The 17,939-nt window shown below is 41.5% G+C and overlaps 1 protein-coding gene and 1 long non-coding RNA gene across 2 annotated transcripts; one reads left to right on the top strand and one right to left on the bottom strand.

Moving 5' to 3' along the window:
* Window positions 1–17,939, bottom strand: LOC117262349 (G protein-activated inward rectifier potassium channel 2). The gene is made up of 3 exons (XM_078172277.1): window positions 17,727–17,939; window positions 3,220–4,140; window positions 1–1,199 (listed from the first exon to the last, which is right to left on the bottom strand). Exons 2-3 carry the CDS (start codon window positions 4,115–4,117, stop codon window positions 847–849), a joined length of 1,251 nt encoding a protein of 416 aa, XP_078028403.1. The 5' UTR covers window positions 4,118–4,140; window positions 17,727–17,939; the 3' UTR covers window positions 1–846.
* LOC144464641 (uncharacterized) lies at window positions 5,065–14,704 on the top strand. The gene is made up of 3 exons (XR_013492310.1): window positions 5,065–5,336; window positions 6,773–6,917; window positions 14,436–14,704. It is a non-coding gene; the product is annotated as an uncharacterized LOC144464641 (long non-coding RNA).

The following is a 17,939-nucleotide window of genomic DNA, read 5'->3' as shown; positions in this document are numbered from 1 at the left end:
ATATTCAATTTATTGTTTATTTATTTTTGATACTGTAGGTGACATGTGAAGGATTTCCGGAGACAGAAACAGCGACTAACCTCCATCAGAGGCCTCCGCTGTGCAAAAGTGACAAGATGCAGTTTTTAAAGGGCCGTTGTCTGAAGTCACCCAGCTGTAAACAGCAAGTCATGGCTTCTAAAGGAAACGCAGTGTGAAGTACTACCTTAAACAAACATTTATCATGTGGGGAAGTATTTGTCATTGGTTTAAACTAGTGTTTGCATCCATTGAGCGGTATGTGTTCCTTATAACATTACAGTATATACACAATACAAGATAAATTAACTGCAGAGAACGTTTATACATGCTAATATAGTATTTCTGAAAAAAAACAAATAATGAAAGCTTTATACATACAGTAAGGCAGAGAATATACAGAACTAACCTAAAAGAATTAGTATCAAACATCTGTCAAATATTCACACCGCAACAAAACAAAGAATTCAAAACATTTTGTAGTATATACAAAAATACTTATGCAAATGCCCCTAGGAATATCTTAATAGAAAAAATAATAGGAATCTCATCAGGAGGACATCACATTATATTTGAAACATGCATGTCCCGCAGAGGGTTTTCAGTTCAGCGGTGGGCCACATGTCTACTTGGTTTGTTGTTTTTGGGGTAACTGTGAAATCACTGAGAAGAAGTGGTTCTTGGTGCAGGGATACTTGGTCTACTGTGCTCAATGGTCCTCGTTTAAGTACCTCAAACTCTCACCTGTGCTTCGCGAGCTTGTGTGTCCGTCCCAAACCGGAGTGCACACAATAATCTCATATGGACCTCAGACTTTCTGTCCCTCTATCACACTTTGGACTCACTCTCTAAGTTGGCAATGTCCCCGTTCCTCTCAGTCTGCTGGCTCTTCCCCTGGTCGTCCAGGCCGGTCTTGGTCTCCTGACCCTCCTGCTCCGACTCTGGCAGCCCCTGCTGGCTCAGCTTGCTGGCCAGCGACCAGGTGAGGGGCAAGCGCGTGCGATTGGTCATATCAGCGAGCTCTTTGGCACTGCAGGTGGGTGTGTTAGTTTCATAGATGTCGTGGAAGCTGTTGTAGTCCACCTCGTAGAAGCCGTCCTCCAGCGTCAGGACTGGGGTGAAGCGGTAGCCCCACTTGATCTCACTGCTGATGTATGAACTCCTCGCCTGGCACGTCATGCCTGGAGACAGAAAGCAAGATTAAAGGTGGTGGCACATAGAACCTCTTACTCTTAGTGAACAGTGTGAGGTTTTTGGGTGGGCAGGGCTTAGCTGGAAACAGTTCTCCATAGACATTAGCTAGCGCTAGCTAGCAAGTTCTGTTGGCTTGTTTTAGACAAGTCACTGCTCCTTCACGTCGAAAAGGGTCAGTTGAGGAGGTTTCTTGCATCTGATCAGGATTCTCCTGGGCACCTCCCATTAGAGGGGTTCTGGGCATGTCCCAGGAGGCCCCTGGTGCTTATGCTGCTGCTGCTTCCATCACACACAAGGAAGCACATGTCACACACTCACAGGTTACCCACAAGGCCACCGCCCTTAAAGGGGAAAGAGCCGGTACCAAACATAGTTGTTATATTATATTCCATTTGCAAATAGATGCCCCTAACCCTTCACATTGGACCTTGAAGAAGCACATAAAAGTGCCAGATTACCTGTTAGCAGTTCCTGTTTGCAGTGTGCTTATGGATGTACAGACAGCTTTCACTGGAATACTTTGATACTTAAGTAAACTTAAAAACGTGATGATTCTCAGGCAGCTTTTGCAGTTATAAGGAGCATCTTTATCTCGGTGATTTTTAAGTGGATTTATGAACGTTTACTTGTGATGGGAAGAAGAAAAACTTGGGATTAAACACCTACCAGCTGCGGAATATTGTTATAAACCAAACCCCTGGAAAATAATCAGATTTAATGCAGAGAGGTTCTCCTGTCAGAGAATTCAGAGAAGACACTTTTTTTTTTCTTCCTGTGTGTTATGTTTGGAGATGATGGTACTTGGTCAAGAATAGGCTTTCAGGATCTCAAGCATCTTTCTGAGGCCACTTAGTGAAACCAGCAGGGGGTAAAACTGGGCTTGCTGGGCAGAGTTTATCCACCAACATTTATGTCGAAGTCATTAGGAAGGGATCTTGCTTGTCAGCAGCTAAGAAATGTATTCTACTACAATGGAAGTCTGAGTTACTGCCCACACATCAGCAATGGTGGAATGAACTGTTATCACACTGTAGCTCAGAGTACATCATGTGTACGATAGTGTGAAATGCAGAATCTGAGGATCTGTGACGAGAACTGTTCCCACTATGGATGTAAGTTAGAAAGAAAAGCAAAAATAAGAGATAACAGAAATAAAGAGTCGACAACTTGTGAGGCTGCACTGCTCACGATAACATGCTGATGTTGCATAAAGTACCAAACTGAGCCAAACCATGGGCTTTTTTTTTATCCAACCACGTGCCTTGTTGCACAGGGAAATAAATATAAATATGAAGTGTTTTACCAACGTTGTAAGTTTTTCTTATAAAGACTGTATGCATCTAACAGGTCGAAACTGTACATTTATTTTGAAAAGACCCAACACATGTAACAGGAGTACATTAACACTGTGTCCCAGAGCGTCAACAACAGACGCAGAAGGATAATATGTAGACGTGAAAGTCCACTAACAAAGCGGCGATATTTGCCAAGTTGGAATGAGAATGTGATGGACTGTCCTTGTCTTCTGACATCACCCAAATGGCCACACAATGCGAAAAGTGGTGTAATGACATCAGGAGAGGGGGAAAACAAAAACTCATTGTGTGGGTAACAAGCTGAGGGTATGCATGTTCACTGCCAATCAGAGCTGGAGCTGATAGAGACCTGTGACTAATGTAGAGTCATTTGAGCCCGGATGTGAATGCTGATTGTAACCTTTCCCATCACACATTAAAGCCAGATGTCAGTGGGTGTTCGCAGGTTTGTTGCGCCGGGGAAAGGGACTTTACACAATGTGGAAGCTGGCTGTAAAAATGACAGTGACTGTCTGAACCTAGCAATGACAGTTGCACTGGGATGTGTATCACTTTGTGCTGGGTTGTAAGATAGGACTCTAATCACTTATTGACAAGGGTTGTGTTTTAAGGTTCAAGTGGAAATAAACATACTGAGCAAGATTCTTGATTCAGTTGAATACCAGTTACTGTACACATTGTCTCGACTCACCTGTGGCCTCCACCATCCCCTCCAGAATCACAACGATCTCCAGCTCGTCCTTGGCCAGGTGGGCCTGTGAGATCTCCCAGAAGGGGCTGTTCTGGTTGATCTCATGGCAGATGATGAGTGGCGACACCAGGAAGAGCCTGTCATCTCCCGTGTTGTAACCCACATTTATGTCCGTCTGATTCAAAGGGATGAACTCCCCTTCCTTGGTCTGCTTCGACTTGATAAGCTTGGCCCTGATTGAAGCCTCCACGATGTGCGAGTTTCGGAGGTCTCCGACTCTGAACATCAGGCACAGCCGTCCATCTCTCATTGAGATGACCGCATTGGTGGAAAACACTAGTGTCTCAGCTCGCTTCTTGGGCTGTGAGATCTTAACAAACATGCAACCCACCATGAAGGCATTCACGATAGATCCCAGCACCGACTGAACTAAAAGCAGAAGGATGCCCTCCGGGCACTTGTCTGTGATGACTCTGTACCCGTAACCGATGGTGGTCTCAGTCTCAATGGAGAACAGAAAAGCTGATACAAACCCATTGAGGTTATTGACACATGGAGTCCACTGGTTGTCCGCTAAATGGTCCAGATCCCCCCGAAGGTACGCAATAAGCCACCACATGAAGCCGAAGAAGAGCCACGTCACGGTGTACACCAACACGAAGATAAACAGGTTGAACCTCCATTTGAGATCTACCAGCGTGGTGAAAATGTCTGACAGGTAGCGGTATGTCTCTCGAACGTTCCCGTGATGGACGTTGCACTTTCCATCTTTCTGGACGTACCGCTGGATCCTCTTTGCTCTGTCCATTTCTGCCAGCTTTTTAGGCAGGTCCTCACGGGCCTGCTTTGGCAGCTTGGGCTGTTTGATGTAGGCCGGGCTCTCCACATCCTGCTCCATGGGGTTTCTGGGTGGATTCAAGCCTACAGGAGAAGAAACATTGTGGTAATTAGTAGGTGTTAGAAAAGTGCAAATGCAGTAACTAGGGATGCACCATATTGAATTTTTTGCCAATATCCAATATGCTGATAACAGTTTATTTGGCTGATAACCAATACCGCGGCTGTGGCTCAGGGGTAGAGTGGGTCGTTCAATCAGCGGTTTGATTGGTGGTCTGAGCAGCGGTTCGATCAGCGTTTTGAAGTATCCTTTAGCAAGATACTGAACCCCAAATTGCTCCCTGTGTCTGTTCCACCAGTGTATGGGTGTATTAAAAACTGAGAAGAAGGTGGCACCTTGTATGGTCGTCTCGGCCACCAGTGTATGAATGTGAGTGCGAATGGGTGAATGTGACTCGTAGTGTAAAAAGCGCTTTGAGTGGGCGGATGACTAGAAAGGCACAATACAAGTGCAGGTCCATTTACTATCAATGTATATCCACTTTTTTTTAATCTAATTTTAGTGATCATCAGGGACCCATTGCACAAAACACCTTAAGTTTTCTCCTTAAGCGTGACACTTAAGACTCCTTAGTTGAGGGACTAACACAGTTGCACAGAATCCCTGAAAAGGTTTCCTTAGTAGGAAAAACGTTAACTCATTTACTACGTTGAAAGAGAAAAGTAACCATGGTACAGCTAACTTGTTTGTCAACCGCGAGCTGAAAGGGGGCATGTCACCACCTATTGTAGTGGAGTTGGACATACTTCCGTCAGCAAATCAATTCCCCTCCTGTACTTGTTTACTGGGACAAGGACAGTAGTCCAGTTAAATGGCCTAGTCGAGCTGTAAATGTAGTTCCACTTAACTGTGAATGTAAACATACCGAGCAATCTTTACAGCCTTTGGAAACACAGCTTGAAATAGTAAAAATGCATATATTATATCAAAGTTGAGTGTCTCATTAATCATCCACAAAAGTCTGAGTGAAAATAACCATTCATAACTATTAGAAAACCTGGTTTAAAAACAGCTCATTTTGCTGTTTAGACCACTTGCCAGGACAGAGTGGGCGTGGCAGATAACGCTCTGATTGACAGCTCCCTCGTTTTGATTGACATCTCCCTGGCTCAGCAATGGCTGCCACAAATTTAATCCTGGCGTACATGTTTGAGCCCTCTGATGATTCAGAGGACGAAGCAGAAGCTGAAAATGATTCCTTTCAGGTGGTCTCTGAATGGTAAGTTTCAAAATGTTTTGTGATTCATATTAATGTTACTTCGTAGAATAGTTAGCATAACTTTTACATGCAATGTTAGCTGAGATGAATGACAACGGGAGGCTAGCGCTTTGCCTTTCTTCATTGAGATACGTTTTCATTGAAAACATAAATCTGCTCCGTTTTTCTGCTAATAGCCTTTTTCATTCAAACACATCCAGTCTTAATAGATTAAATGTGTCTTTACTCTGACACACACCGACCCTCAAAGCAGGAGAGACCGGTGCCGGCCAGCCGTCTCTCTGGTGTTGTGTAGAAGTATTTGCCTGCCTCGAAGAATGTTCCCCTCCGGCTAAAATTGTGTTGTTTCCCGCAACATCACCTCCGCAATTGGGGATATGTTTATGCGTAGCAAAGCTAACTGCTTGGGGTTGGGGTTAGGGGTGAGGAAGGGTGCACATCATGTCCCCTCTCCGTGAGCCGACACCGGCACCGGGCCCGGGGGGCAAGCCCGGCCGCTCACAAGCCGCCTCTTCCTGCAGCTCCACGAGCTGCAAAGGCTCGGATTGTCCGGGCTCTGGAGCCAGTCAACCTGATTCGAGTGCTGCTGGGAGCCCGCCGGAGGCAGAGCCTCCGCTGGGTCGCAGCCGAGTGGTTCAGCCAGTTTACGATCTGTATTTTCTAAACATCAGACTAGAAAGCTGTTTGTTGCGCTGCCGCTGGGGGGCGGGATGAGACAACTGACGGATGATTTATGATTGGTTTGGAATTTATTGCGTAATAAATCTCAGAGATAACTACGGCCAAATCAAACCTAATTTCAAGAATGTACAAAAACTTAAAAGACAGATATTTCGAATTTGGATGAAAACTGATTTCTAATTGTTTTTACATGTTTAATATTATGTACATAAGACTCTAAATTACATAGTTAGAAGGCTATTGTGGATTTAGGTTTCCAGAGGCTTTAAGGCTGAAATCAGGTGTGATCAAATGAATCAGAGACTCATTTTCAAGTACTCCATGATGAACTTAATTTATCCCAAAGGAAATAGGAAACAGTGCAAATATGAAATATCAATAAAATATAAAGATCAATAACAGATTTCTAGAATCCAAAATATACACAACGCCAAAAATATACACAAGATTTATGATGAGGGTGACAACTTCCTCATATCTCAAGTTGCGTCTTGGTGGGTTGCATATAGATATCTACGCGATATCAAATCTCAAGTCGCCTCACAGCAAGAGGGTTGCCGGTTCGATCCCGGGTGTGGGAGCCCTTCTGTGCGGAGTTTGCATGTTCTCCCCGTGTCAGCGTGGGCTCTCTCCGGGCACTCCGCCTCCTCCCACAGTCCAAAGACATGCAGATTGGGGACTAGGTTAACTGATAACTCTAAATTGTCCATAGGTGTGAATGTGAGCGTGAATGGTTGTTTGTCTCTATGTGTCAGCCCTGCGATAGTCTGGCGGCCTGTCCAGGGTGTACCCTGCCTCTTGCCCGATGTAAGCTGGGATAGGCTCCAGTCCCCCCGCGACCCTCAAGAGGATGAAGCGGTTAGAAGATGAATGAATGAATGAATGAAATCTCAAGCACAGGTATGGGTTTCGCTGTTAAACTACAATGTTAATGACTATGTCCATGATATTACATACAATGTCCCGTAAGTCAGAAACTTGTACATATACACTGGCCACTTCAATAGGTACACCTCCTTGTCAACACAAATAGCTAATCAGCCAATCACATGACAGCGGCTCAATGCATTCAGTCATGTAGACATGATGAAGATGAGCCGCTGAAGTTCAAACTGAGCATCAGAATGATGAAGAAAGGTGATTTGAGTGACTTTGAACGTGGCATTGTTGTTGGTGCCAGACGGGCTGGTCTGAGTATTTACAGGGATTTTCAGCACCACCATCTCTAGGGTTTACAGAGGATGGTCCCAAAAAGAGAAAATATCCAGTGAGCCAAAATGCCTTGTTGATGCCAGAGGTCAGAGGAGAATGGCCAGACTGGTTCAAGATGATAGAAAGGCAACAGGAAGTCAAATAACCACTGGTTACTGCAGAAGACCATCTCTGAACCAACAACATGTCCAACCTTGAAGCAGATGGGCTACAGCAGCAGAAGACCACACCAGGTGCCACTCCTGTCAGCTAACAACAGGAAACTGAGGCTACTAGTCACACGGGCTCACCAACACTGGTTGATACAAGGCAGGATGGATCCATGCTTCCACCTGAATCCATCCTGCCTTGTATCAACGGTTCAGGCTGCTGCTGGTGGTGTAATGGTGTGGGGGAGATTTTCTTAGTACCAACTGAGCATGGTTTAAACACCACAGCCTACCTGAGTATTGTTGCTGACCGTGTCCATCCCTTTATGACCACAGTGTACCCATCTTCTGATGGCTACTTCCAGCAGGATAACGCACCATGTCACAAAGCTCAGATCATCTCAAACTGGTTTCTTGAACATGACAATGAGTTCACTGTACTCCAATGGCCTCCACAGTCACCAGATCTCAGTCCAATAGAGCACCTTGGGGATGTGGTGGAACGGGAGATTCTCATCATGGATGTTTGATGTCATCATGTCAATATGGACCAAAATCTCTGAGGAATGTTTCCAGCACCTTGTTGAATCTATGACACCAAGAATTAAAAAGGGGGTCCAACCTGGTACCAGCAAGGTGTACCTAATAAAGTGGCCAGTGAGTGTATATGACAGTGTTTGTTTTGTTTTAAAAAAGGCATTTTAAATCTTCCATAAACCAGCTGCTGGATAAAGAGGCAGCATTTTTGAGTTTTCCCCAAAGGTCTACATCAGGGACCTTGTGATTTAAAACACTGTACGAACCCTTACTGCTCTGCTTTGTGTTCGCATGTCAGAGCATGTTCCTCCAGGGGCTGAGTCGGACCCCACTGGTGAAATAATAAATAATTAAATTAATCAAAGGTCTGTACAATACAATATAATAGTGATGTGACACCTCAGATGTGGCAGATCTCCGTTACTATGCACACTGCCCGAGCCACCATCAGTGTTTTTTTGTTTTTTTTTCAACCACTGGGACAAATGGCTGTGTTGGAGCCGTTCTGCTCTCCATTCACCAGAGAATATTATGAGCCTGAGCAGCGCAGGTTTCCATGGCAACGCACAGCTCTGTCTACCCAAGTGCTCACAATATAGCAGGAATGTACTGGATGAGGCCACACAGCGTCGGATAACATTTGTCTGTTTCATCTTGTTTCAGAGGAGGAACAATGTACTCGTATGTGCTTTGTGCATAAAGATGTCATTCATGTAACATCTGGGTGTTTTTTTTTTAGCTCTAATAGATGAGTGTCTGTGAATAGAAACATTATAAAGGCTTGTTTAGAGAGCGTTTTTTATGATGCTGCTGATAACAAAAGCCAACAGTGGTTTGGATTGTTACTGATGTTGCAGTTGACTCTCACAGGAAATATTTTCATGAAAGCTGCTGTAGCTGATATCATTATATAAACAATGGATTAAATGACTGTGTGTGTTTGGAGGGTGTTACTATCACCTGACTCTGCAGCTCCCTTGGACATGTGGAGCCTTTTAACATGTTTCAAGGTGTTGTTTTTGGTTTTACGGCTCATGACGTTACTGTTTTGATCCACCCTCACTGCTTTCATTTTGTCGTTTTCAACAGAAAAGGCAGATGGACAAAGTTAACGACTAGCTGGTGGACATACTGGAGCATTTAGCAGCCAATCGGATAGATACTTTGCTAACGGTAGACAGCAACTAGAATTACCGCCTCTCAGTTGTATGACTCCGCCCACCAAGTCTAGTGTCTCTGACAGTTTCCATCCATGTCTGTAAAAAAAAAACATGGATGCTTCACACACGGAAGATCTATACAATCAGCACAGTTTCAAGATTAGAGTCACCAATTATGTATCTGACCAAATGTCTCCCCTTCTGTTCCTGAGATATGATGTTAAAACATGATGATGTCACAGTCAAGCTGACCCTTGACCTTTTGGATATAAATTGTCACCATTTGATTATTTTATCCTGTTGTGTGATATTTTGTCACAATTAGTGTATGAGTTATGACCAAAAACATATCTTGTGAGGTCACACTGGACTTTGACCATCAAATTCTAATCAGTTAATTTTTGAGTCCAAGTGGACGTTTGTGCTAAATTTGAAGAAATTCTCTCAAGGTGTTTTTGAGATATCACGTTGACAATGAAAAAACATGACCACATGCCAAAAACATGTTTCTTTAGGTCACAGACCATCCTTGACACATAGTGGATGTTTGTGCCAAATTTAAAGAAATTCCCTTCAGGTGTTTTTGAGATATCACATTCAAAAGAATGAGACAGATCACACACAGGTCACACTGACCTTGACCTTTGACTGTCCAAATCCAATCAGTTCATCGTTGAGTCCAAGTTAATGTTTCTGCCAAATTTGAAAAAGTCCTCTCAAGGTGTTCTTCAGATAGCGTTCGTGAGAATAGGATAGATGAAAGGTCACAGTGACTTTGATCTTTGACGACCAAATTCTAATCAGTTCATCCCTGACTCAAAGTGGAAGTTTGTGCCAAATTTGAAGAAATTCTTTCAAGGTATTCTTGAAGTATCGCTTTCACAAGAATGAGATGGTTTCAAGGTCACAGTGACCTTGACCTTTGACCACCAAATTCTAATCAGTTTATTCTTGGAACCAAATGAACATTTGTGCCAAAGTTAAGAAATTTCCTCAAGATGTTCTTGGGTTATTATGTTCACGAGGAAGAGACAGACAAGGTCACAGTGACCTTGATCTTTGACCACCAAATTCTAATCAGTTTATTTTTGGGTCCAAATGAACATTTGTGCCAAAGTTGAGAAATTCCCTCAAGATGTTCTTGGGTTATTATGTTCACAAGAATGAGATAGACGAGGTCACAGTGACCTTGACCGTTGACCTATGACCATCAACATCCAATCAATTTATCTTTGAGTCCAAGTGAACGTTTTTGCCAAATTTGAAGAAATTCACTTGAGGTGTTCTTGAAATATTACGTTCATTAAAATGAGTCAAATGAAAAAACATGCCACATGCCAAAAACATGTTTTATGAGGTCACAACAACCTTGACCTTTAACACTTGACCACTAAAATCTAATCAGTTCATTCTTGAGTCCATATGAACATTTGTGCCAAATTTGAAGAAATTCTCGAGGTGTTTGTGAAATATCACTTTTTTGAGAATGAGACAGACGAGGTCCCAGTGATCTTGGCCTTTGACTTATGACCACCAAATTCTAATTCATGACTCAAAGTGGACATTTGTGCCAAAGTTGATAAAATTCCCTGTTACGCCCCACCCTTTGGCAGCCCTACTGGGGCAGGAAAAATACAAACTTACATAAATTACAACAGTAACAACAACGGGGGGGGGGGGGGGGGGGGGGCTTAGCATCGGTGAAGCAGGTGAAGTCACTGACAGAAGTGGAGGTTACTGTGTGTATACGATGGTTTTCTTCTACGAGTGTGTTCGTGCTGACAAACGTTGGGCCTGCGGCAGGATGTGCTGAATAAGAGCATGCCGTGTCACACTGTGTCAGATGAACTCTGAGGAAAGTCTCTGGATGAGACGAGACAAGTGAACGCATCAGTGGGCGCTCATTGTGTCCATGATAATGACTCCAGTTCTCTTTTTCATCGTCTCTGCTGCTGAGACTGTTTACCAGGTAGCTACATCCAGATGTGGCCAAAATCGAGCTGAAGCCACATGGGGACACGCCGCTATTTTTAGGCACACACAAACAGCTGAGCACAGACGGCTTCAGAACGCGTCATACAAATCATTTTCAGATGTTCCCTCAATGTTTCTTTGAGCCTTTAGATCTCAGAACCTCATTTAACAACTGAATATCAAAAATACAGTAAATCAGCCTCAAGGCCTAATTATTCAAAACCATACAGGACTGTCCGCTGTGATTAAAAGACCAGTTCACCTACATTACACAGAAAATCAAGGGGACTCTGACACAGATTTACAATGGGAAAATATATTTTTTTGTTGAGTTGACACTTCAACAGGAAAAGTGTGGAGTTGTTTCACATTAAAAGCCTCTCAGGGAAGAAGAGGATTCCTGGTTGGCATCCAACCATGGAGGCTTTTAATGTGAAACAGCTTTTCAGGAAGTGTTGAGTTTACATGAGAGTCTAAAGTGTTGATGCAAATTCAACACGTTCTATTGTTAGTAAACATGAAGGAGGATTAGGATCATGTTAAAGAAAAAAAAATCATAGATTTCGAGAATAAAGTCGTTAATCTCCTATAATAAAGTCAAAATATTACGAGTATAAAGTCGTAATATTAAGAGAATAAAGTTGTTAATCTACAAGAATAAAGTTGTAACTCTAAGATAATAAAGTTGTAATAATATTGAGAATAAAGCCATTAATCTATTAATCTATGAAGTCATAAATCTAAGAGAATAAAGTCATAATATTACAAGAATAAAGTTGTAAATCTACAAGAATAAAGTCGTAATATTACAAGAGTAAAGTTGTAAATCTAAGAGAATAAAGTCAGAATATTCCAAGAATAAAGTCAGTCTCTATGAGAATAAAGTCTTAATATTACGAGAATAAAGTCATTAATCTATGAGAATAAAGTCGTAATTCTAAGAGAATGAAGTCATAATATTACGAGAAAAAAGTCGTTAATCTATGAGAATAAAGTCATGATATTACGAGGATAAAGTTGTTAATCCATGGGAATAAAGTTGTAATATTAAGAGAATAAAGTCATTAATCTACGAGTATAGAGTCGTAAATTTATGGGGATAAAGTCATAATATTACATCGATAAAGTTGTTAATCTATGAGAATTAAGTCGTAATATTAGGAGAATAAAGTCCTTAATCTACAAGAATAAAGTCGTAAATCTAAAGAAAGGTCGTTAATCTATGAGAATAAAGTCTTTAATCTACGAGAACAGAAGTCGTAAATCTAAGAGAATTAAGTCGTGATATTATGAGAATAAAGCCGTAAATCTACATGGATAAAGTCAAAATATTACAATACCACCTGAAATATTGTTATTAATGCATTATATTACTTCGGTACTGCTAAAATGTACATTACTGTCACTTCCAAAACTGGTCGTACACACTTTGTTGCTTTTTATACCAAGTTACTCGACTTTCCGGTCTTGATATTTTGTTTTTCTTCTAAAATGACATCATCTATCAGCACAAAATTTTTGCTTCTTGTGGCCGCAACTGACAACAAACATTACTCAGTGTATAAGAGTGAAAACACTAATAATCCTAATTTCTTTATATTTTATAATTCATCATCGATACCTGACATAGCACACATTGTATTTGTACCTGTGGCACAAAGAGCTGTACTGCTTTGCTGTTTGATCATCTTTGTAGGAGAAAAATAACTAAAGCTGTCAGATCATTTTAGTGGCGTGAAAACTAAAGTATTTTTCTCTGAATTGTAGTGGAGTAAAACAAGAAAAGACTCCAGTAAAGTAAAAGTACCTCAGATTCGTAGTTATGTTCCAGCCCTGAGTTTTGGTAGGTGTTGAATCCTGTTTGCAGTCTGGACACTGTGTCACTGCTGTAATCCATAATGACGACTGAACTACACCGACTGGTGGAGGAAGTATTCACATATGTTACTCGAGTAACAGTAGCGATACACCAGAGTAAAATTACTCCACTACAAGTCAAAGTCGTGCATTTAATATCTTAGATAAGCAGAAGTACAGAGGTATCAGCAGCTCAGGATCAAAATAAAATTGCCTTTCAGCAGCGGCAACAATTAATTCAAGAAACCACATTTTAATTATAAAGACATGGTTTCAGTAGCAATTATATTTTATTAGCATGAAAAGTGGGGAACAAAAATAAGATTTTATGACAGTGGGACATATTTTATTAGAAGAAAAACTGCATTTATTAAAAACATGTTTAGAATTTGTCTTTAAAATAATTAAGATTACTGATTTTATTAGAGATTAACTGTATTTACGTCAGATTACAGCCTATAGATTAACCGGATTAATTTGAGATTATTAGGTTTTATCAGTGATTTAATAAACATCATTTTTTACATGAATGAAAAACTAGCTGTTAATTATTATAAGTCCTATAAGCTGCTTGTGCTGCTCGTGATATCTATCTATAAAGCTTCCAAAGCAGCTCGTGTTTAAATCTGTAACTAGAATACATAAAGTAGTTATTCTTAAATAAGCAGTTAGACTGGCAGAAGTAGTGATTTTTATTTTTAGAATTACATTTGTATTATGTATTTTTTAAATTATTATTTTATTCACTTATTGTGTTTTTTCCTCTTTTGTATGTGTATGTACAAATATAAATATTTAAATAAATGTATTTTATTTTAATTTAATTTAATTAAAATCTATTATATATATATATATATATATATATATATATATAATAGTAATATTTAATATAATATTTAATATAATATTTCTGTTTAAACAGAAGTGTCTTTAAGACAGGTGATTTCATTTCTGCTAGTGATTTTGAAGTTTTATTATCTGATGTTTTTAAATTACTCTTTTTATTTATTTATTTATTTAGTTAGTTATTTATTTATATTTTGAATTAATTATGTGTTGATTCTGGTGTCTTAAAAATTAGATCTCAGAGTCAACAACACAGATTAAATAAAGTTCAGGTGATTCATCAAATAGTCAAGTACTGTACCTAAGTACTATTTTGAGTTACTTGCACTTTCTTCGAGTATTTTCTTTGCATGCCACTTTTTATTTTTAACTTTTCCTCCACTACATCTCAGAGGGCATAACTGTATTTACTTTTTGAGTCAGAACAATTGGAAGTTTTACAAACTGAGATTTGTGGGCACAAACAGTGGCGTCCCTGAGGGAGGTCTGAGGGGGCCATGTCCAAAAAATAATTAAAAGGCAATGTTACCGTCTTTAAGAGGGTTTTTTTTTTTTAACCTTTTCAGAACACAAATATTTTCCAAACACAAACAATATTGTATTGGTGGATTCCTGTTCAAAATGCACTCATTAATCATTAACATTTTAAAAAAAATTAGGATACTTTGTGTTATATTTTTCAGTCTATTTCAATGGAAGAAGAATCTGAACACAGAAACTGCCTCCTCATCACATCCTCACTGCGACTTCATCACATGTCCACGTTTGGTCATGGACTTTCCACGACCACATACGGCGTCCAACGTACCCTGGGTGTGATGGTTGTTGACGTTCTGGGGCGCCGTGTCAACTTCAGCCTGTTACCTGCATTGTCTGTTTTCAAAATAAACTTCTGTTTTCACAGGAAATGTACAGTTTGTATACAGTCTCTTTCAAAATAAAAGCACTATGTTGGTACAACACCGTGGATTGACGTTTTTTTCTTCAACAACAAACACATGGTTGGGTTTAGGAAAAAAGAACAGGGCTTGGCTTTACAATCTTATGGAATGCGAACACTGCTCTCTCTTGGGTGAAAGTCGCTGTTTGTTGGACCCATCCACCACCCCTCCCCCACCTGCCCCAGTCGGACACTTGCCTCAACTTTCATTCTTGTCCTGCCGCGTATCATGCCTACGTTAAAGGACGCCTCTTTTTGTTGGTTTCTGACGCCACAAATCACTGCCCAAAATTTCAAGCTGGATTTCGACGACTCCGGAGTGAGACCGGGCTCGTTTATTAGTAGGCCAGCGACCGAAGTCATCGTCATATGTAGATATGAAAGTCTACTGACATACCTGCGCTATATCAGCGGATGTTCGTGTAACATACTGATGCACAAAGGCACCTTTCGTTATAAAACGCACAGCTGGCAACTACTGTAGTATAAAGAGCAAGAAAGTCCATACAAGGCAGGCGGGAGGTGAGGTGGATGAGTCAAACAAACCCTGGACTTTCACCCCGAGAGACTGCTGATCATTTCCTGTGTGAAACCACAAGTCAGCTGAGTTGCTTAATTAACAATGTAGTTTGCTAGCTAAGTCACATGATGTATATAACGTGGCCCAACATTACGTTAGTAACAAACGTAATTCTTTTAAGCCAAATCATGATGTTTTTTTCTAAACCTAAACACATGCTTCTGTTGTCTAAACTTGGGGAAATAAGAGGACGACATCAGCCGCCACATCACAGAGATGGTAAATAATTGTTATTGTCATGTTGTTATTCTTCATAAAGTGCTGCTGACATGTAGATGTCACACTAGAGGCCAGTGCTGTTGTGTTGTATGTCACACCTCTTGATTCTGCAATGCAGGCATGCTGTCCAAAGCCTAGTTCAGACCAAAGATTTGTGACAAGACCAGTTGAAACAGGTGACCACTTGCAATGCGCCGCTCTGCAACGTTCTAAAAAGCTGCTGGCTCACAGGAAGTGACCACAATGAGACGGTGTATCATCTCTAGTCAACAACTCTCTGTACTTCTGATCTGTAACGTTGACAGGAAGTGACCACGATGAGACGGCGTATCATCTCTAGTCAACAACTCTCTGTACTTCCGTTCTGATTTGCAGCTTTTCAGACTTATTTTGTGGCTGAATATAATTTGTAGCTTCTTAAAATCTGAATGAGGATAGTGATAATGAGATACTGGCTACAGTGATGAAACAAAACCAGCATCAGATGGACTGTATTCATAATCAATACGCCACAATAATATAAATAACCAGCACCAATTCATCAGTCAATGAGAATGTGTGTGTGTGGGCGGGGCATAAGTACATACAGCCAGCAGCAGCAGCGACCCACCGACACCGGCACATTGTGAGGACAGAAACAGAAGGCTCGGCGGGGACGGAGCACCTGCCGCAGCAAGCCAACACGCCGTCTGCGGTCATTTTGACTTGACCAGAGGACTTCACTACAAGCTGACTGGCTGTTGAAACAGGTGACGTGCTTTAAAACCACCTGCCAGTGATTTGTCCAGCTGAGTGTCAGGTGACACCATCAGCCATCTTGAGTTGAGCTCAGACCGGCCAGTTCACACCGCTGACACTTTTCTCTGCAACATTCAAAAACAGTTTCATCTCATCACGAATCTCTGGTCTGAACTGGGCAATCTCACACTGGAGACCACCAAAACTAGTCTGCAGTCCATCTTGTGAGGGAGTTAGTAGGTCGGTCACAGGTAGACTGACTCATTCTAAACACCTGGTCAAGTGTGGCATGAAGAGGCTGGCTGCTAGCGTTAGCATCAGAAGCTGTGCTAGCTCAGACCTCTGGGTTCGCTGCTAAATGCTTTGTGTTGAGGTGATATTTTAGGTTACTGCAGAAGAACCTGCAGAGAACGGTGCTCCTATCAACAGTTCCATCTGGATGTTTTTTAAATATAAATGTTCCAAACAGCGTCGTCTCGTCTGCCTCCATCATGTGACAGAGCCTCTGTGGCTTTCAGTGACGCACCAGGTCAAAGGGCAACAGCGACCTCGATTCATCCGCAGTAATCTTTTTAAGTCATTATTTTTTCTGTGATTGATTAATCTAAATTAAGGCATTATTTTAACAGCCTTAGTTTGAGCACAAAAACAGGGAAAATAAGGTCCAGGTTGAAAAACGCAGAAGTTACCCGTTATGTAAGATTTTGATTGCAGTTTTTGTAACTAAAAAGAGTATTTTTACACTGCCGAGCAGTAATTTTTGGTGCAAAATCATCCTATAATTCAAACTACAGTGAGAAGAGAAACACAAAAATGTTGATGAAACTTTACTTTTAATATTCCCTTTTCTTTTTTTAAATCAGAGCATGAACCTGAATTACCTGGTCAGCAGATCACCAGCTGACACAGTGACCAGATTTGGGGATTTACCTGAACTTAATAAGCGTGATAACAGAGGTTTATTTATTTATAAACCTAAATGCTGGGGGGGGGGGGGTGATGGGATCAGGTGCAGGAAGCCGAGAGCAAACTAACAGGCTGGAGATTTCCCGTTGTCATGGAGATGGAGGTGAACCAGATAATAATAACAATAAGATGAATCTTCATATTTGTGTTTGAATGCAGCAGCAGCAGCAGCAGCAGAGCTGGTGGCTGCTGGTGCTCCTGTGGTGATGTGAGGCCTGCAGGCTCTCTCTCTCTCTCTCCTCAACACCTTCATGTTTCTTCCATCTATAACCGGCTGCTTTTTTCCTCCATCATGTCACAGAGAGGAGGAGGAGGAGGAGGAGGAGAACCCCCTCTACAGTTAATAATCATATCTACATGCGTCTTTTCTTAATCAATCCTAATTAATCTGTGATTCGGCTCGGCTGTTATGTAACTCTCCACCCCCTACCAGCCCCCATACAGCCTATAACAGATGCTTACATTGAACATGATGAGCGTCGCACCAGGAAAAGCAGAGGAAAGGTGTGTGTGAGTGTGAGTGTGTGTTACCTCGCGCTGCAGATTCACTCCCCGGGTCATTTTAAGCCGTTTGTTGCCCCATGAAAAGACAAATGTCCCTGCTGAGGCTGCTGATCACGGCTCTGTCTCTGCGAACACCGACTGAAGAAGAGCCGCTAATTCCCTGTTTCCTCCATCCTCTCCTCAGAAAGGCATCAGCCGTCAGCCTCCACCCCTCAGCTGGGAGAGAGACATAGGAGAAGA

The sequence above is a fragment of the Epinephelus lanceolatus genome, chromosome 11 (assembly GCF_041903045.1).
Source record: "Epinephelus lanceolatus isolate andai-2023 chromosome 11, ASM4190304v1, whole genome shotgun sequence".
Lineage (NCBI taxonomy): Eukaryota > Metazoa > Chordata > Actinopteri > Perciformes > Serranidae > Epinephelus > Epinephelus lanceolatus.
This window is presented reverse-complemented; position numbering and strand designations above follow the sequence as displayed.